At 41.6% G+C, this 14,520-nt stretch overlaps 2 protein-coding genes across 2 annotated transcripts; one reads left to right on the top strand and one right to left on the bottom strand.

Moving 5' to 3' along the window:
- Window positions 1-1,209: 1,209 nt before the first annotated feature.
- Window positions 1,210-6,775, top strand: styk1b (serine/threonine/tyrosine kinase 1b). The gene is made up of 10 exons (XM_004550755.3): window positions 1,210-1,587; window positions 2,404-2,459; window positions 2,689-2,856; window positions 3,421-3,756; window positions 3,850-4,031; window positions 4,178-4,252; window positions 4,382-4,590; window positions 4,780-4,820; window positions 5,827-5,923; window positions 6,032-6,775. Exons 2-10 carry the CDS (start codon window positions 2,405-2,407, stop codon window positions 6,222-6,224), a joined length of 1,356 nt encoding a protein of 451 aa, XP_004550812.3. The 5' UTR covers window positions 1,210-1,587; window position 2,404; the 3' UTR covers window positions 6,225-6,775.
- A 49-nt stretch (window positions 6,776-6,824) lies between these two features.
- On the bottom strand, window positions 6,825-14,077 carry phc1 (polyhomeotic homolog 1). The gene is made up of 14 exons (XM_004550754.5): window positions 13,919-14,077; window positions 13,093-13,214; window positions 12,845-12,958; window positions 12,681-12,746; window positions 12,193-12,336; window positions 11,837-11,980; window positions 10,970-11,728; window positions 10,738-10,870; window positions 10,456-10,634; window positions 10,302-10,365; window positions 10,127-10,214; window positions 8,254-8,425; window positions 7,817-8,048; window positions 6,825-7,728 (listed from the first exon to the last, which is right to left on the bottom strand). Exons 2-14 carry the CDS (start codon window positions 13,207-13,209, stop codon window positions 7,577-7,579), a joined length of 2,364 nt encoding a protein of 787 aa, XP_004550811.1. The 5' UTR covers window positions 13,210-13,214; window positions 13,919-14,077; the 3' UTR covers window positions 6,825-7,576.
- Window positions 14,078-14,520: the final 443 nt, after the last annotated feature.

Genomic DNA, 14,520 nt, shown 5'->3' with positions numbered 1-14,520 from the left:
AATTAATCCATCGATCCCTTTGTAACCCATCATTCACAGCAAGCAGGTTTTGAATTTCAACCCTTTCACAGGTAGGCAAGCAGAGGCCTTCATATCCTCCCTCAGTTGAACTGCATTCAGGTATTAATGTTGGAGAGGATGTGGCTTTTTGTTTGTTTTAGATTTGTGTGAGATTAATGACCTGTTGTGGGCGTAAATATCCTCTCTTTTCCTGGTCTGGGTAAGAACGGGATGTGGAAATGGATAAATGCATTAAATGTTTGTTATGTCACAAATGTATGATGCCACAACATAAAGTGGAAAGAAAGACGCTACAGTATACTGAAATACTGCACTTGCTGTTGTGCAAATAGCTGAAATCACTTCGACAGCACTGGCGCAGTGTCTACAGTCCCGTGCCCCTTTGATTGTATGCCTCGCCTCAAACGGCAGGGCAGCTCGGCTGTTAAACTCCTGAATAAAATCAAATGATTCATGCATAAAGTTCAGTTCAATTCATTTTTAATTATATAACACCAAATCACAACAACAGTCGCTTCAAAGTGCTTTATATCGTAAGGTAGAGACCCTATAATAACGCAGAGAAAACCCCCAACAATCAAGCGACTCCCCTACAGATGAGCACTTGGCAACAGTTGGAAGGAAAAACTCCCCTTTAACAGGAAGAAACCTCCAGCAGAAGCAGGCAGCCATCTGCTGTGATCAGTTGGGAGTTTAAGTGCTGAAGACGGGACAAAAGACACACTGAGTGGAGAGCCAGCGATTAATGTGTGGTGTGTGAGCACATAGTGTATCGTAAAGTAACACAAGTCTGTGTGTGTTCAGCATTTCTAATGTTTAGCTTGAACTACGTGTTTTCTTGACAATAACTGTAATATTGCAAACATCAAGTATTGCTGTCATATGAATAATTACTTGTAAATATACTGTAAGTAACCGTGTCTTTGTACAGTGAAGGTTACAGACTCTCCTTCTACCCCCTACATTAAAATTTTAGGTGTAAATATTTTGCACTAAACACAAAAAAAAGAATCTGTTATGTGGTTGCTGTGAATTCTTTGGACCAAGATAATCTTTTCACTAGAGATGGCAGAGCTTGTTATACCAGTTCTGAGCAAAAGACTACCAAACACGTTTAACAAAGGGCCAGCGACTGAAACAAAATTACAAGGAGCAGCAGTACCAGTTTCCTTACACAAAGACGAGGAAGGCAAGGGTCACGAGTCGCTGCTGTACTTCAGGGAAAAGCACATTACAGAATGTGGTAGAGCACATCAGCACACTCTGAGGAGGAGGGAGGTGGAAAGGAGGAAGAAGGAAGGAGTAAATAGGAGAAGGATATGGTGAAGCAGGTGAGGGTGGAGTTAAGAAAACACAGAAGGCTGAACGAAGAGTAGGAGAGAGCGCATTGATCCCCTGAGCCTGACAAATCACCTGAGAACAACAAGACAATGAAGCTCTGAACAGCCCAGCTGAGCCCGGACTCTTCAGCAGGGAAGATGTATGAAAAGTGCCTGACCGCAATAACAGGATTTCACTTTTGATTATTTCTCGTTTGGCTGTTAAGAGTAAACTGCAGGTGGTGAGGTAAGGCTTTGACCCCTATTTTTCTTCTGTCTGTTTGTAACACATGACCTGTCCTTGTGGCAGCATGTAGGAAGAGTGAGCTGATTAATGCACGCTATGTTAACTTTATGAAAGCGGCTGTAGTGTGGTTGGAGCCTTTTAGTGATTTTTATGACATAATGTATTATTTTTAGTCTGGGTGAATGAGCCGGTGCTGTTTTGCCAATCATGTTTGGCCTTTGGGCGTGTAGTGCATCACTGGAACTAATGTGATGAAAAAATGCAGGTAAACAGGTTTGGAGCTCTTGGCTGTGACGTAAAAGCGTGCTCATGAAGATGAGCTTCTATGAATTTAGACATAAATCATTAGGACTGCTTTGTTAGGCTTTCTCTGATATACATCTTTGATTAAAGTAGTCCAAAAGCCTCCGTGACAAAAATAAAGGTGCTAGACTTTAACTCTGACGGGCTGTTTATGTTTATGACTAGTTTGTAGCAGGAGGGAAATGCTCCGTATACCTCACAGATAGCAATACGACATTTGACGTTTCTGGTCTCAGTTACCTGTTTGCTCAGATGCCTCCTCGTACTGATTACCTGTAAGAGTCACATTACTATTAACAGATTCTGTTGCAGGAACAACAGGCCTGTCAGGCAATACATTCTAATTTGACTACTTCATCCATAACAAAGAAATCAATGGTTTTCCTACTGAGAAAATATCTGGACAACTTTTAAGTGTATGAAAGCACTAAAAACCTCCTCAGTATGAAGTCTGGTTGTGTGAGCTTCTTGCATCTCTTCATCGCTTTTTATTTTCTTTTAAATATGTGACAGGATGTCTTCAGTATCAGCTGCAGACTCTCAGTGCAAAACTGGAGACGCTATCTGTGGTAAGTTTTGTGGCTACTTCTGCTGACTAAACAGGTCTGACCATTTATGGGGCTTGACGAGCCTAACCCTTGTTAGAGAGACGTCTTCTGTCTTCGCCTGAAGATAGAAGATAAACTCTGCACGTCAGCTGAGCAAAAATATTAGCATAGACTGCATAACCACATCTGCCTCTTTAAGTACTTTGAATCTAAAGACGGACGTTTCCTTGTGTACATTCCCTGTTTGCAGAGATCCGAGTGTACGAACAGGAGGTGATCGTCGTGCCCGTCTTCCTGTTGGCCAGCTTTCTGATAACTCTGGTCTTCATTTTACTGCTGCGCTTCTGTCCAGAGAAGGTCGATCGTATCCGTCCAAAGTCAAAGGTCACTACCAGGAGGATACTGCATGGCATTGATGGTAAGAACACAAAAAAGAATGAAGTCGACTCTTGTTGTGATTTGGGGCTGCATAAATAAAATTTAATTGATTGAATGTTTTTTGTGATATTGGTAGTTTAAGTCAAATTTGTGGCCTGTATTTGCTTGTTCATGAAACAACATTATATAAAATTTAATCTAAATGAACAAAAATAATACAATAATAATATTTTAAGCTTTTGTGTCCTTTTAATTTTGTTCACTTCTGTGAGACGTGCAAATTTTAATTGTTTTTCTGGAACTGTTTAATTTATTTAACTCATATAAGCAAACACGAACATTTAATAAATGGTTTGTAACACACTGTAATGTTGTGTTAGGCAGATGTAACTTCAGGTGAAGGAGTTTACAAATACTGTGCATTAATAAGTACTGAAAAAATCCTTATATAAGCAACTACTACAATTTTATGTGTTCAAAACCACATGCATGTTTCTGCTTCTCAACTTTTTATAAATGTTAAATAACATGACTTGAAATAGTGTCTAGGTTATGGTCTCATTTACTCCCTGTGTTTTCATACGAGCCTCTATTCTCTCTGCAGCTCCATCAGGTATCAATGTTCTGGAGCATGAAAGCATTGCTTTGGACATGCCCAATTCCTACTCTACCTTCCAGTCCCCGCACACCTACCTCAATAAAGCATTTTCCAATTCTGTGGAGACACTCCCTCAACATCCCAGCCCACCGCCACAGGAGATTTTCAAGCCCACTTTCACTCTCCCGCCGCAGCCCAGAGAGCTGCCCCGCCAGAGGCTCCCCGAGTCCTTCAACCTGGTCACGCCTCTCTCTGGCACCTTCTCCCTGCGCACAGACTCCTCCGTGTCCATCTACAGGGCCCGTATGGAAAACAGGAATGTGGTACTGCGAGTGCTAAATGGTGAGATTTTCACCGAGGTTTGTCTGTGAGTTTTGCAGATCTCATTTGGTTTTCAGTGCAAGATTCAGCATTTTCTTTTTCTCTCGTTGGCAGACTCGGCTAATGCCACAGAAAGGCACAACTTCCTGGGCTTTGCTTCCTTCCTGGCCCAGCTCGGACCACATCCCTTCCTGCCTGAGCTCCTAGGTGTGGTGTCACTGCGAGCTCCCCTGGTTACAGTTGTGGAAGAACTGGAAAACAGAGACCTGCTCAGCTTCTTGTGGAGATGCAGAGAGGTAGGGAGATACATTTTTAATGAGCTTCAAAGATGCAGCGTGTGCTACATTGATTCTCCTTCAAGTATGATAAAATCTAAATGTAAATCTCCAAATCGAGATGTAAAAGAAGAATTATTTAGACATTTTTGTGACTGCCTTTCCAGGACAATGGGGATCCGCCATGTGAAATGACAGAGAGACAAATATTTACCATGGCAAACCAGGTGGCCAGTGCACTGGTTAGTATACAAATATACTGTATTTTCATTGGCTCTTTTTTAATGCTTGAGGGCAGTCTTTTAATATTTATAGGAACTGCACATGCTCATCTGGTTAATCTTGACTTCGCTGTCATGTTGCCCGATCAGGCGTTCCTTCACAGCAAAGATCTTCTCCATGGAAACATCCGTGCCCGTAGTGTACTGATCAGTAAGATGTTCACAGCCAAGCTTTGGGGCCTGCATGGAGTCTATACACGAAAGAACCAAGGAGCCACGCAGAGGGAGGATCCGAGCATGAAGAAATGGCAGGCACCAGAGGTGCTAGCCAAGAGGCCTGCCAGTGAGAAAAGCGACGTGTGAGTTCTTGTTAGATCTCATTTGAGCCTAATTTTATGTGTCACGTCTATAAAAGATGTCTTGGTGCTGTTTACCTTAATATCCTCTGATAGAGATGTTGCTACATGAAATGTGTAGTCTACAAGCTTGTTATTAAACTCCTGGAAGAAAGACTGTAACATCAGTTGCTTTTGTCTGTCCCTTTTTAGCTGGTCCTTTGGTATCTTATTGTATGAAATGACAACTTTGGGTAAGTTCAATTCTTACTTTTTAGAATATACTCGTAACTTTAAAAATTATTAATGAATACATCTTTCAAGAGTTGAATAATAGAACAATTTGAATTAGCTGTTAGACATGTCTCTGTACTTTTTACTCTGGGTTCCTGTGTGCAGATGGACTCAGTGTTTTAAAAACAATACATTTGTGTGACAGTAATTTTGGATTTTTGTGCCGGTGTTGATCCTTAATCTGTAAATTATTTAATTCGATAGAGTTACCTAAGAAAGTCATGCAAACCGTTAGAATTTACTGTATTTTAACATTGCAAAGTAACACTTGTGTACTTATTTCTATGCAGTCACATGAAACTTTGCTCAGTTCAGATTAATTTATCCACTGCTCTTCTAAAGTCTTACCACAGCATTTCAGTCAGATTGAGGTCATTTGAGCAATTCTGTTGTTTTAGCTATCAGATTGATGGCCTCATATTTGACTCTAGAATACTTTGGTATACAGAGGACTTCACAGTTAACTCAGTGTTTGATTTGACCAAACATCTCCACTTTAGTCTCTTTGCTCCAGAAGTCTTGTGGTTTCTTCAAATGCAGCTTTGCAAATCCAAGTCATGCTGCCGTGTTCTTTTCAGAGAGAAGAGGTTCTCTCCTGGCAAGCCTTCCAAACAAGTCGTACTTGTGCAGTCTTTTTCTAATTGTACTGTCATTAACTTCACAAGCTTCTCTGAGCTTTGCACAGTCCGGCCTCACTGACTCCTGGCAGCTGTCTTGAATGTTTTCCATGTGAATCACGGACTTCAAATTGTTTGAAAATAGCCTTTCAATTCCTCCAAGATTGATGGACAGCACCAGTTTCTTCTTTTAGATCATTACTGGTATCTTTTCCCAGACTGCTACTTACCATCTTAATTCCTATGGAAAGAGTAAGGGTGGACTTGGTTTTTTTCACAGGATTGCATCAAAGAGTTTTCACATTTATACGCTATAATGTATCTACTAATTTCTCTTGCGTTTGTCCAGGTGAAGCTCCGTTTGCAGAGATCCCGGCTAATGAGCTTCTGCAGTTTCATCAGCGAGGAAAAAATCTTAAAAAACCATCAAACTGCTCCAACACACTGTGAGTGTCCACTGCAATACTCCAGAAACGCCAAACATGAAGCGCTACACTTCCTCTCGTTAATCACCGCAAAAGTCAGATAAATTTCTTCATCTCTTCTTCGCACAGGTACACGATCATTAAAGGTTGCTGCCAGTGGAAGGATCAAGAAAGACCCACTCTGGCAGAAGTGCGCAAGAAGCTGGCTTCAGGAGAGAAGGCGGCCTCTGACAAGGTCATCAAGGCATCTGGGACAGTTAACATTGAGCAATACCTTCAAGAAGCTGGATACGGCGAAGCCAACAGCTACACTGTTTTCTGATTGCAGTTATCCTCAGCAAAAGCACTTTTACGAAACAAAAAAATGACGTTCAGATGCAATACAATAGCTCAAAACTCTGGGTATGATCACTCTGGGAATTGAAATTGCTCCTTTTTCCTTCTTTCAACAGTTAACTTTGGGAAACATTAGGTTGTTTTTTTTCTTTTTTTCCCCCAAATTTCATTCATGTGTCTTGCCTTTCCCAATGTCTCTAATGTTCAGTTGGAGAAATAAAACCTCCGACTCGACATTTGGACCCGTAAACCTGACCGACGTACAGCTTCAACCTGAACCTGTGCTAAATACTGTCCATACATGATGGTTTGCTAATTTTGTTTGAAGATGCCAATGTATGTTCCAATATATATATTTGCCACATTTTTTCATGATTTCGTATCAGACATAAGTGTGGAAATGAAGGACCCATCAATGTAATTTTGCCATTATTTCCATTGTAAATTATGTTTACTGATCAAGTTCAGTTTATGTGAACATGAAAATCTGTTTACATGAACTCAAATGTGAATAAAATAAAGATGACCTTATTTTTCCATGCGGCTTTCATTAAGTGGAGGAGATAAAAACAAAAACACACAAAGCTCCAGTAACAGGTACTTTTTATTGGTAGTACTGCATACACGCACAGAGAGCGCTTCCAGTTGTTGAAAGAGCAAACCATGAGGAAAACCTATTTTCAGGTAGTTAGGTTGATTAAAGCCACTAAAACTACAGTATCCATGAAAAAATAATTTTGTTTGTAGTATAAAATGGAAAAGATACAAAACTAAACTTTTAATAACCTAATTTAAAAAGCCCAGGCTTTCTGTGTCTTTTCCGTGATATGATTGGAGCCTGGATGGAACATCTATGGCAAACTATAAGCTTAACTACAAAAAGAACGGAAATATCAACGTAATGGACTGTTGCTAATCACGTCGCTAAAGTTAAAGCACCGATTGAAATACAACAAGAAGGCAAGGTTCTTTTTTTTTTTTTGCACCCAAGTGGTGAACTGTCCTAGCACCGATGTCGCTATGCTGTCTGATTTGCAGTTTCTCCTTCCACGCGTAAAAACGCCTCTACTCACAGTGACAGAAAAAAAACAAAAGAAAAACACTACTGACATGTATACTGGACTTCTCACGAACCACTCACACATATGCATTCATGTCTTCTGCACATTCAGTGTCCTGAAAGTAAACTCGCCATCTTCTTGTCTCTACAAGACCGATGGAGCATCTTCATTAATCCCAAAGTTCTCAGTCTTTTTTTTTTTTTTTTTAAGAGTCCAAGTGTTGATTTCAGTGAGAAGTTGGCTATGAGAACACAATCCTGGAGTCCTTCTGGCAGCATTACTCACGCAGGCTGTTGATGGAGGCACAGATCTTGAGAGCGGGACCCAGCTTGATGTTCATGGTGGAGATGAGATGGTCCTCACGCAAAAGCAGCAGCGCCTGCCCGTCTATTTCCTGAGACTGAAACTGGGCAGCCAGCTCCTCACAACCTGATCGACCAAGAGACTCAGTTAATGCAGGAGACAATAAAGAGAAACAACATGTGACGAGTGAACTGTAATCAGATGGACCACCAACCTTGAAGTGAGGAGATAAACCTGTAGACTTCGTCCACGCTCCACTGGGAAGGAGTCGAAGACAGGAAGCTAGCCCCCTCTAGTGGAAGACTTCCAGGAGCTGAGCTGTCAGACTGAAGAGCGCTGTGCTCGGCTCTTGAGCAGGAGCGGGAAGAACTCGGAGACAGTGAAGGAGAATCGTCTTCTTCGCCATCGCTGGATACTTCATCTGAACGACTGGACTCTGAGTTAAACTGCACCCAAAACAGCAGACATTGAACTACAATCAGCAGCATTTTTATACTATTATTATGTTGCAGGACAAAAAAGAAAAAAGGATTTCCAAAAACAGCTGTGAATGTTAGTTTTCAAACATAATGGCCTTGATTTTTGTTTTGTTTTTAAGACTGTTAAACACAGAAAACACACGAGACATCCTTTAAAACCTACAGGTGTTACCTTGACAGGTAGATGCTTGGTTGATATTTTATTAGAGGTGATATTAGAACTGCTCCTGCGAGTGGAGCCCCTACGCCTAGCAGTGCTCTCTGTGGGTGCTGGATTTGGTGCCAGCCCTGCAGCTGTTCTCCCTCTGCTGGATTTGTAGTGCTGGCTGCAGCTTACATTATACCTGCAAATGAAAAGCAAAGTCAGCACTGAGAGAGACATTCTTGTTTGTTTGCCTCCCCTGAGTAAATTTCCAGTGTTACTATTGTCTAAAAAGGGGGTCAAACTTAGTTTCACATTTAACGAAACGGGTAAAATAAAAATCACATTAAGGATCAGATGTCTTCAGCACACATATCTTGCTTAATCTTCTCAAATAAAGCCAATTAACAGCAAATCGATGAACATATTTTTTAGCCATCTTTCTGTCAAGAAAAATGTTTTCAGATAAGAGTAGGCCACCATGGCGCCAACTCACAACAGCCTGAGTATAAAAGCTACTGCCTGAATTAAAAAAGAAAAAAGCTTCCTGATGTTAAAGCAGAATATTTTTGTTCTTGCACAGCATTTCTCACAAGCCCGAACATGAAACAGCTTTATCTGTGCCATAGTGGCAAATTGGAAACTGCATTCAAAGCCCCATCAATTTGAGATTTAGCTGAAAAAATATTTCAAAGATGTACATCACTTTCTACTACACTAACTTTCTCAAGCTTTTGTTCTCTGGCTCTGTGGCTCTGCAGCTGTGTAGATTCAAAATTACAATGCTAATTACAGGATTTTTAAAATGGCAGAGACTGTCTCTGACAAAGGGCTACGTGAGCCCTAGATAAAGAAGTACTTCCACCTCCTTTGAATCTGTCTACTTTCATCATTTGCTTTAATCGGTCGTGCCACCCTGTTAGCTAGTGTGCTAGCTTCAAACTTCAGTGTAAGTGGGTAAATTTGCTTATTTTAGCCCTTAGACAAGACCTGCAGATGGCAGCTTCAACTAGATAGGCCAGAACATAGTAAGAAACTTGCTCTCTTTTTAAAGCATTTTTAAAGCAAATAAATGCAAAAATACCCTCCAAATAATTCAAATTCACTGTAAGCACATTGTTTCTTTGCTTTGAATTTCACTCTTCAGAGCTTGCATGTTCTAACCCAGTGCTAGACCCCCCTTTGTTTTACAAGAAACATCTTCGATACATTTTCAAAAAATGCCCGTCTGTGCAAAATGAGTTTAAAAACATAAACAACTGTGGGATACTGTCTGTCCATGATTTGGACGGGGGGAACAAATTATGGCAGGATCAGCCTGATATTATTTGTATCCCACTGTAACTTTACTGTATGAAGAGCTAACATCTCCAAAATGTCAGGAGTAGTTAGTTATTATAAGAAGTGTTTGTGAACTTAAAATCAAGAATGTGGGATACTGTTTGTCCGTGATTTGGAGAGCCCAGCGCGTGCTCCCGACGCAGGGAAAACCAATTCTGCAGGGGAGACCTACCTTGGAACTTGTGCAGGTGAAGCCAAATTTGGCGAAGCTTCATCTCCTGCTTTGCGTTTGTGTGGGAGCCCCGTCAAAAACCTCTCCATTATGCTACCAGTGTGCAAGCAGTCTTTTTTTTCTCATATCGTGCCGCCCCCTGCAATGGCTCTGCGCACCCCCCCCCCGCAATGGCTCTGCGCCCCCCCCCCCCCCGGGGGGCACGCCCCACACTTTGGGAACCTCTGTTCTAACCAAATACTGCAGTCAGTGGCTTAAACTGCAAAGGCTTTAGCTGTTTTCCTAATAAGATATGAATGTCCTTTGAACCTCTGAGCTTTTATGGCTAATTAAGAAGGAACAAAACAACACATAATGTGTATGTAAGCTGAAACAGAAACAAAACTGTACCTTTTGGCGCAAGTATTAGTACAGAACCTCTTTGATCCTCTGAACTGGCTGGCTGGAGCAAGGTTCCCACAGTATTCACACTTCAACACTGAGTAGGGAAAGAAAGACTTTACACTACTGACCATAAACACAGCTTAAAGCTACCATACTTAATGAATAATAAACCACCACTTACATGGAGGTCCATTTTCTGTGCAGCCAACCAGGGCAAAATCTCCGTCTTTGGGAAGCCGAGCAACCTGTCACATCAAGCTAGTAAGACACTTTTTTTTTTTCTCATGGTAACCTTAACATTCATTATCTGACTGTGCATGTATTATCACACTTACAGGGAAGGGCTCAGCTCCCTCCTGAATCACAAAGCCCTCGATAACATGAGTGAGAACTTGTGGTTTGACGACAGCCTGGGGAACAGGTGCTCTGTCTTTGTCCCCGTGCCCTACTCTTGACAATGGGAGAGGCAAAGAAAGCGTGGGAGGAGATGAGAAGGCAGCTTCTGAAGGAGGAGCTGGTGAATCATGAAAAAGAAAAAATAATGAGCTTACAGTGAGAATTTTGAAGACGTTCTACAAACGTTTTATGCATGAATTGGAGAAGACAAGCTGACGTACCTGAGTCCTTTGTAGGTGCAGGAGATAAAGGAGGAGCAGAGTCTTTCATGGGTGCTGAGTCTGAAGATTCTGTCATCTCATTCAGGCCATCACAGTCATATTTCCTCTTGAGAGAGCCAAGAGGAGCTTTTGTCTAACAGCATGTGGGGGGGGGAAAAAGCCTTGTTACAATCCCTTGTACAAAGACGTCTCTCCCTACACCTAACCCAAGCAGTAAATCCTTTGATCTTACCATAGTACTGTTGCTGGAGACCGTGCCAACATTCCCACCAGATGGACTTTCCTGGGCTGTGCTATTTCGTGCCTGTGCCAGGGCCACAGCTTGCATATTTCCTGCTACGCCCTGCCTGGCTCCCACAAGCTGGACAGGGATGTGAGGAGGGTTGTGACCTGCAGCAGTGGACTGATTATTGCTAGGTGGAGCTGGGAGAATGGGCGGTGGGTGTCGAGGGGGCAGCTGCAACGGTAAACGGTGTCCCTGAACTGTCTTGGGCTGTATTGGAACAGGACCTTTGTCTACATTAGTGCTGGACTGTTGCAGGGGTTGCACCACCAGAGTTTGAGTGTTAACATTTGCCTTTGGTGCTACTGAGCCAATAGGGTAGCCCTGGGTGGAGGTAGGAACATTTGACGTGGGTACTAGGATCACCGGTGCAGCAGAGGGGGTCAGGAGGAGTTGGGAGAGAGGGAGTCCTGGAGAGGAAGTGGATGAAGAAGCTACAGAAGAAGTAGGAGTTACAGTCATGGCAGCCTGATTTCCAGTCTTTACAGTCAGTGGATTTGTGGCAGACTGTTGTGTAAAGCTGCTCTTGGCAATTTGTTGTTGCTGTTGTGGTTGCACTTGTTGCTGCTGAACTGTCTGTGGGAAACTCTGTTGCTGTTGCTGCTGCTGACCAAGAGGAAAGCCAGAAGCATCTTTCCTTTCTGGAAGCTCAGATTTAACAGCAACTGCTTTGGTTGTGGAAGCACAGTGTAAGGCAAGGTTCTGCACCTGAGAGATGAAGAAAGGAGCAGCGTGTGATCAAATTTAAATAGTTCTTCCTTCACAACCATTTCTTCAAGATTACATGGCTAGAGCATTTGGTAAAAGCACACAAACCTGATCATTGTCAGACTGGGTGCTAGCACCGGTAGAAGCAACTTCGTGCTGTTGTTGCTGCTGCTGGGGCTGAGTTTGAGCAACTGCTGCAACAGTAGCAGTTGCTGGGCCACCAGGCATGAAGATGAGCTGAGAACGGTTGACCTATGTGGGAAACAGCAGAGATGGTTAACCTTTATTTCTCTTAATGACTGCAAGAAAGATTTAATGATTTCCCTGCATTTTCTCTGGATTGTCAGTGTGAATTTTACACAAAGGTTTCCAACCGTTCTTACTATATCATAACAATATGTTACATAAATTAATTCAAAGTATATGCATTTAATAGATTTTGTGGATAATCAGTTTTAACCCACTCTAAGATACATCTGTCCCGGTCCTGCTGAGTTTCCACCCAGCAGCACTGACTGGTTGATAGCAGTTTTGGTTGCAGAGGTGGCTGGACCATGAGGACGAGGACTGGACATAGTCCCTCCCGCAGAGGTGGTGCTTAGATTGACCTGGAAGGCACACACATATTTATATTTTAACTCAAACTTTAAGAGAGCCAAGGCTGAGGTGTTTTGAACATGTACAGAGGATTGATAGTGGATATATTGGACAAAGAATACTGAATATAGAGCTGGTAAGTAAGACGAATAGAGGAAAATCAGAGAGAAGGTTCGTGGATGTAGTGAAGGAGGACATGCAGATTGTTGGTGTTACAAAAGAGGAAGCAAGGGATAAACTGTGATGAACATAAATGATCCGTTGTGGCAACCCCTAAAGGGTGCAGCTGAAAGAAGATTCAAATCTTTCTAATTATCTGTCAGATATAATTAAATAATAATTTACAAAAACTTACAGTGGTGGGCACTTGGGAGATGCTGTTACTTGGAGTATTGGACTGGCGACTAGCAGCAAGTGTGGCCTGTTTTAAAGAGACATGAAAAGGTTTGATTGGGACATGTCTGTTTGTTTTTATTTTAGTCTTTTTCTTGTTGTTGTGCATGTATATTCTTGTCATACCTGTTGCACAGCAGCTAAGTTGTGGAACTGAGCACTATTTGCGATCTGCTGCTGCAGCATGAGCTGCTGGAAGTACTGAGCAGCATTAGGCTGTCTTTGCAGAGCTTGCAGAGCCTAAAAAAAACACATACATACTTATTTGGCTAATACCAATTCAAAAGTTTGTTTTTCATTTTTTAATTTAAATGGTACTGTTATTGTAACATGTAAAGCATTCGTTTTGTTAACATTTGGACACAATCACTCACCTGTACAGCCTGTCTCTCATACAGAGACATGCGGGCTATCTGTGGTGCATGAGAATTGCCACTTGTCTGAGAATTTCCATTGTTGGTGCCTGTATTTTGGTCTTCACCTGCATCCATGTTTACTGCTCAAAACGAAAAGGCCAATCATCAGAAGTAGCTGTGTCAACAGTTTTAACTATAAACGATCTATATGGTGTATTTGCTATTTCTCACTGTGGGTACAGAGAAAAATAAAGAAAAAAATAATTAATAGACGACAAATGAAATGATTAGTCACTAAATATAAACAAAGGCGGATTATTAAACGTCCTTTGTTGGACTGCACCCTCAAAGTTTCCAATTGATTGTTTATGTTTTTAAAGTGCAGCAGATTATTCGCTCTTGTGGGCATATCACGAGTTTTTACTATCGTGGCAAGCAGGAGCATTGTGGTATTTTCTACAGCAGGCCTGTTGTCAAGATGATAGATGGGTAGAAAAGAAAGACCAACATGGAGGAAAAGTTGAAAATAGCAAAGGAAGCTAGCTATCCAGCGATGGCTAACTACAAAGGATTACACAGGTTTAACGATCTCTCGACACTAGTACAGTATACCATAGTTTAAAAAATGCATTCCCGTGTGCAGCAAAACTCCGAATGCATATATAGAAAAATGAAAGTAGATGAGTCGTTTGTTTGACGCAAACACCTAACTAAAAAACATAAACAGAGGCTAACTAATTAGCAATGCTATCTGTTTTCTGCAGAGAGAAAGCAAGCAGCTAGCTGACTATTACTGCTGCTACATGTCAGAGCTTAATGCCTTTCGGTGTCCGTTTGTGTCTACCTCTTCTTGGCTTTCCGTCCTTTTCACAGTTAAATTGAGTTCTTTTTCGGATATTGGTTGTAGCTGCCAACAACGACAGGGATTTCTAGGTTTTTTGCCTCCAACAAAACCCCGCCCCTCACAAAGCAGTTCTTTTCCCCTCCTTCTTCTTCTTTTTTGGATATTCTGGAAGACTGTAAACCATTGTTAACAGACGGACGGAGCCACCTACTGTTTCAGTGTGTAAACTGCATCGAAATCTATTTGTGTACTTTGGCAAACAAACTGGGATTTATGCAATTAGTTTTTATATGTTTTTTAAAAACTTACAGCGAGCTAACCTTTGTAATGAATAGAAGTACTTTTGATAACTACAGTATTCTGCAAAAGACACTCTTCATTTCTTTATATTTTCTAGGAGTCATACACTAACCTTTTAGTGATTCAAGCATAAAAAGACGCCTAGCCTAAATCTTCACAGTGTTCCCAGAAACACTGTCAGTACAGTGAAAACATACCTCCCCATAGCCTGGACCTCAATTTTACTGAAGGAGTGCGGGATTATTTTGACAACGGAGCAAAAATTACCCAACACCTAAAGAAGAGTTTTGAATGTCTTCAAG

Source organism: Maylandia zebra, linkage group LG11 (assembly GCF_041146795.1).
Source record: "Maylandia zebra isolate NMK-2024a linkage group LG11, Mzebra_GT3a, whole genome shotgun sequence".
Taxonomy (NCBI): Eukaryota; Metazoa; Chordata; class Actinopteri; order Cichliformes; family Cichlidae; genus Maylandia; species Maylandia zebra.
Note: the sequence above shows the minus strand (reverse complement) of the source record. Positions and strands in the feature narration are given on the sequence as shown.

What these genes read in the sequence shown, in the direction of transcription:
- styk1b (XM_004550755.3), top strand. Translation starts at nt 2,405, where the DNA reads ATGTCTTCAGTATCAGCTGCAGACTCTCAGTGCAAAACTGGAGACGCT. An exon ending in AACTGGAGACGCTATCTGTG is followed by an intron (nt 2,460 to 2,688) that starts GTAAGTTTTGTG and finishes CCCTGTTTGCAG; the next exon opens with AGATCCGAGTGTACGAACAG. An exon ending in GCCAGTGAGAAAAGCGACGT is followed by an intron (nt 4,591 to 4,779) that starts GTGAGTTCTTGT and finishes GTCCCTTTTTAG; the next exon opens with CTGGTCCTTTGGTATCTTAT.
- phc1 (XM_004550754.5), bottom strand. Translation starts at nt 13,209, where the DNA reads ATGGATGCAGGTGAAGACCAAAATACAGGCACCAACAATGGAAATTCT. An exon ending in TCTCCCAAGTGCCCACCACT is followed by an intron (nt 12,337 to 12,680) that starts GTAAGTTTTTGT and finishes TGTGCCTTCCAG; the next exon opens with GTCAATCTAAGCACCACCTC. An exon ending in GTTTATCTCCTCACTTCAAG is followed by an intron (nt 7,729 to 7,816) that starts GTTGGTGGTCCA and finishes TTGGTCGATCAG; the next exon opens with GTTGTGAGGAGCTGGCTGCC.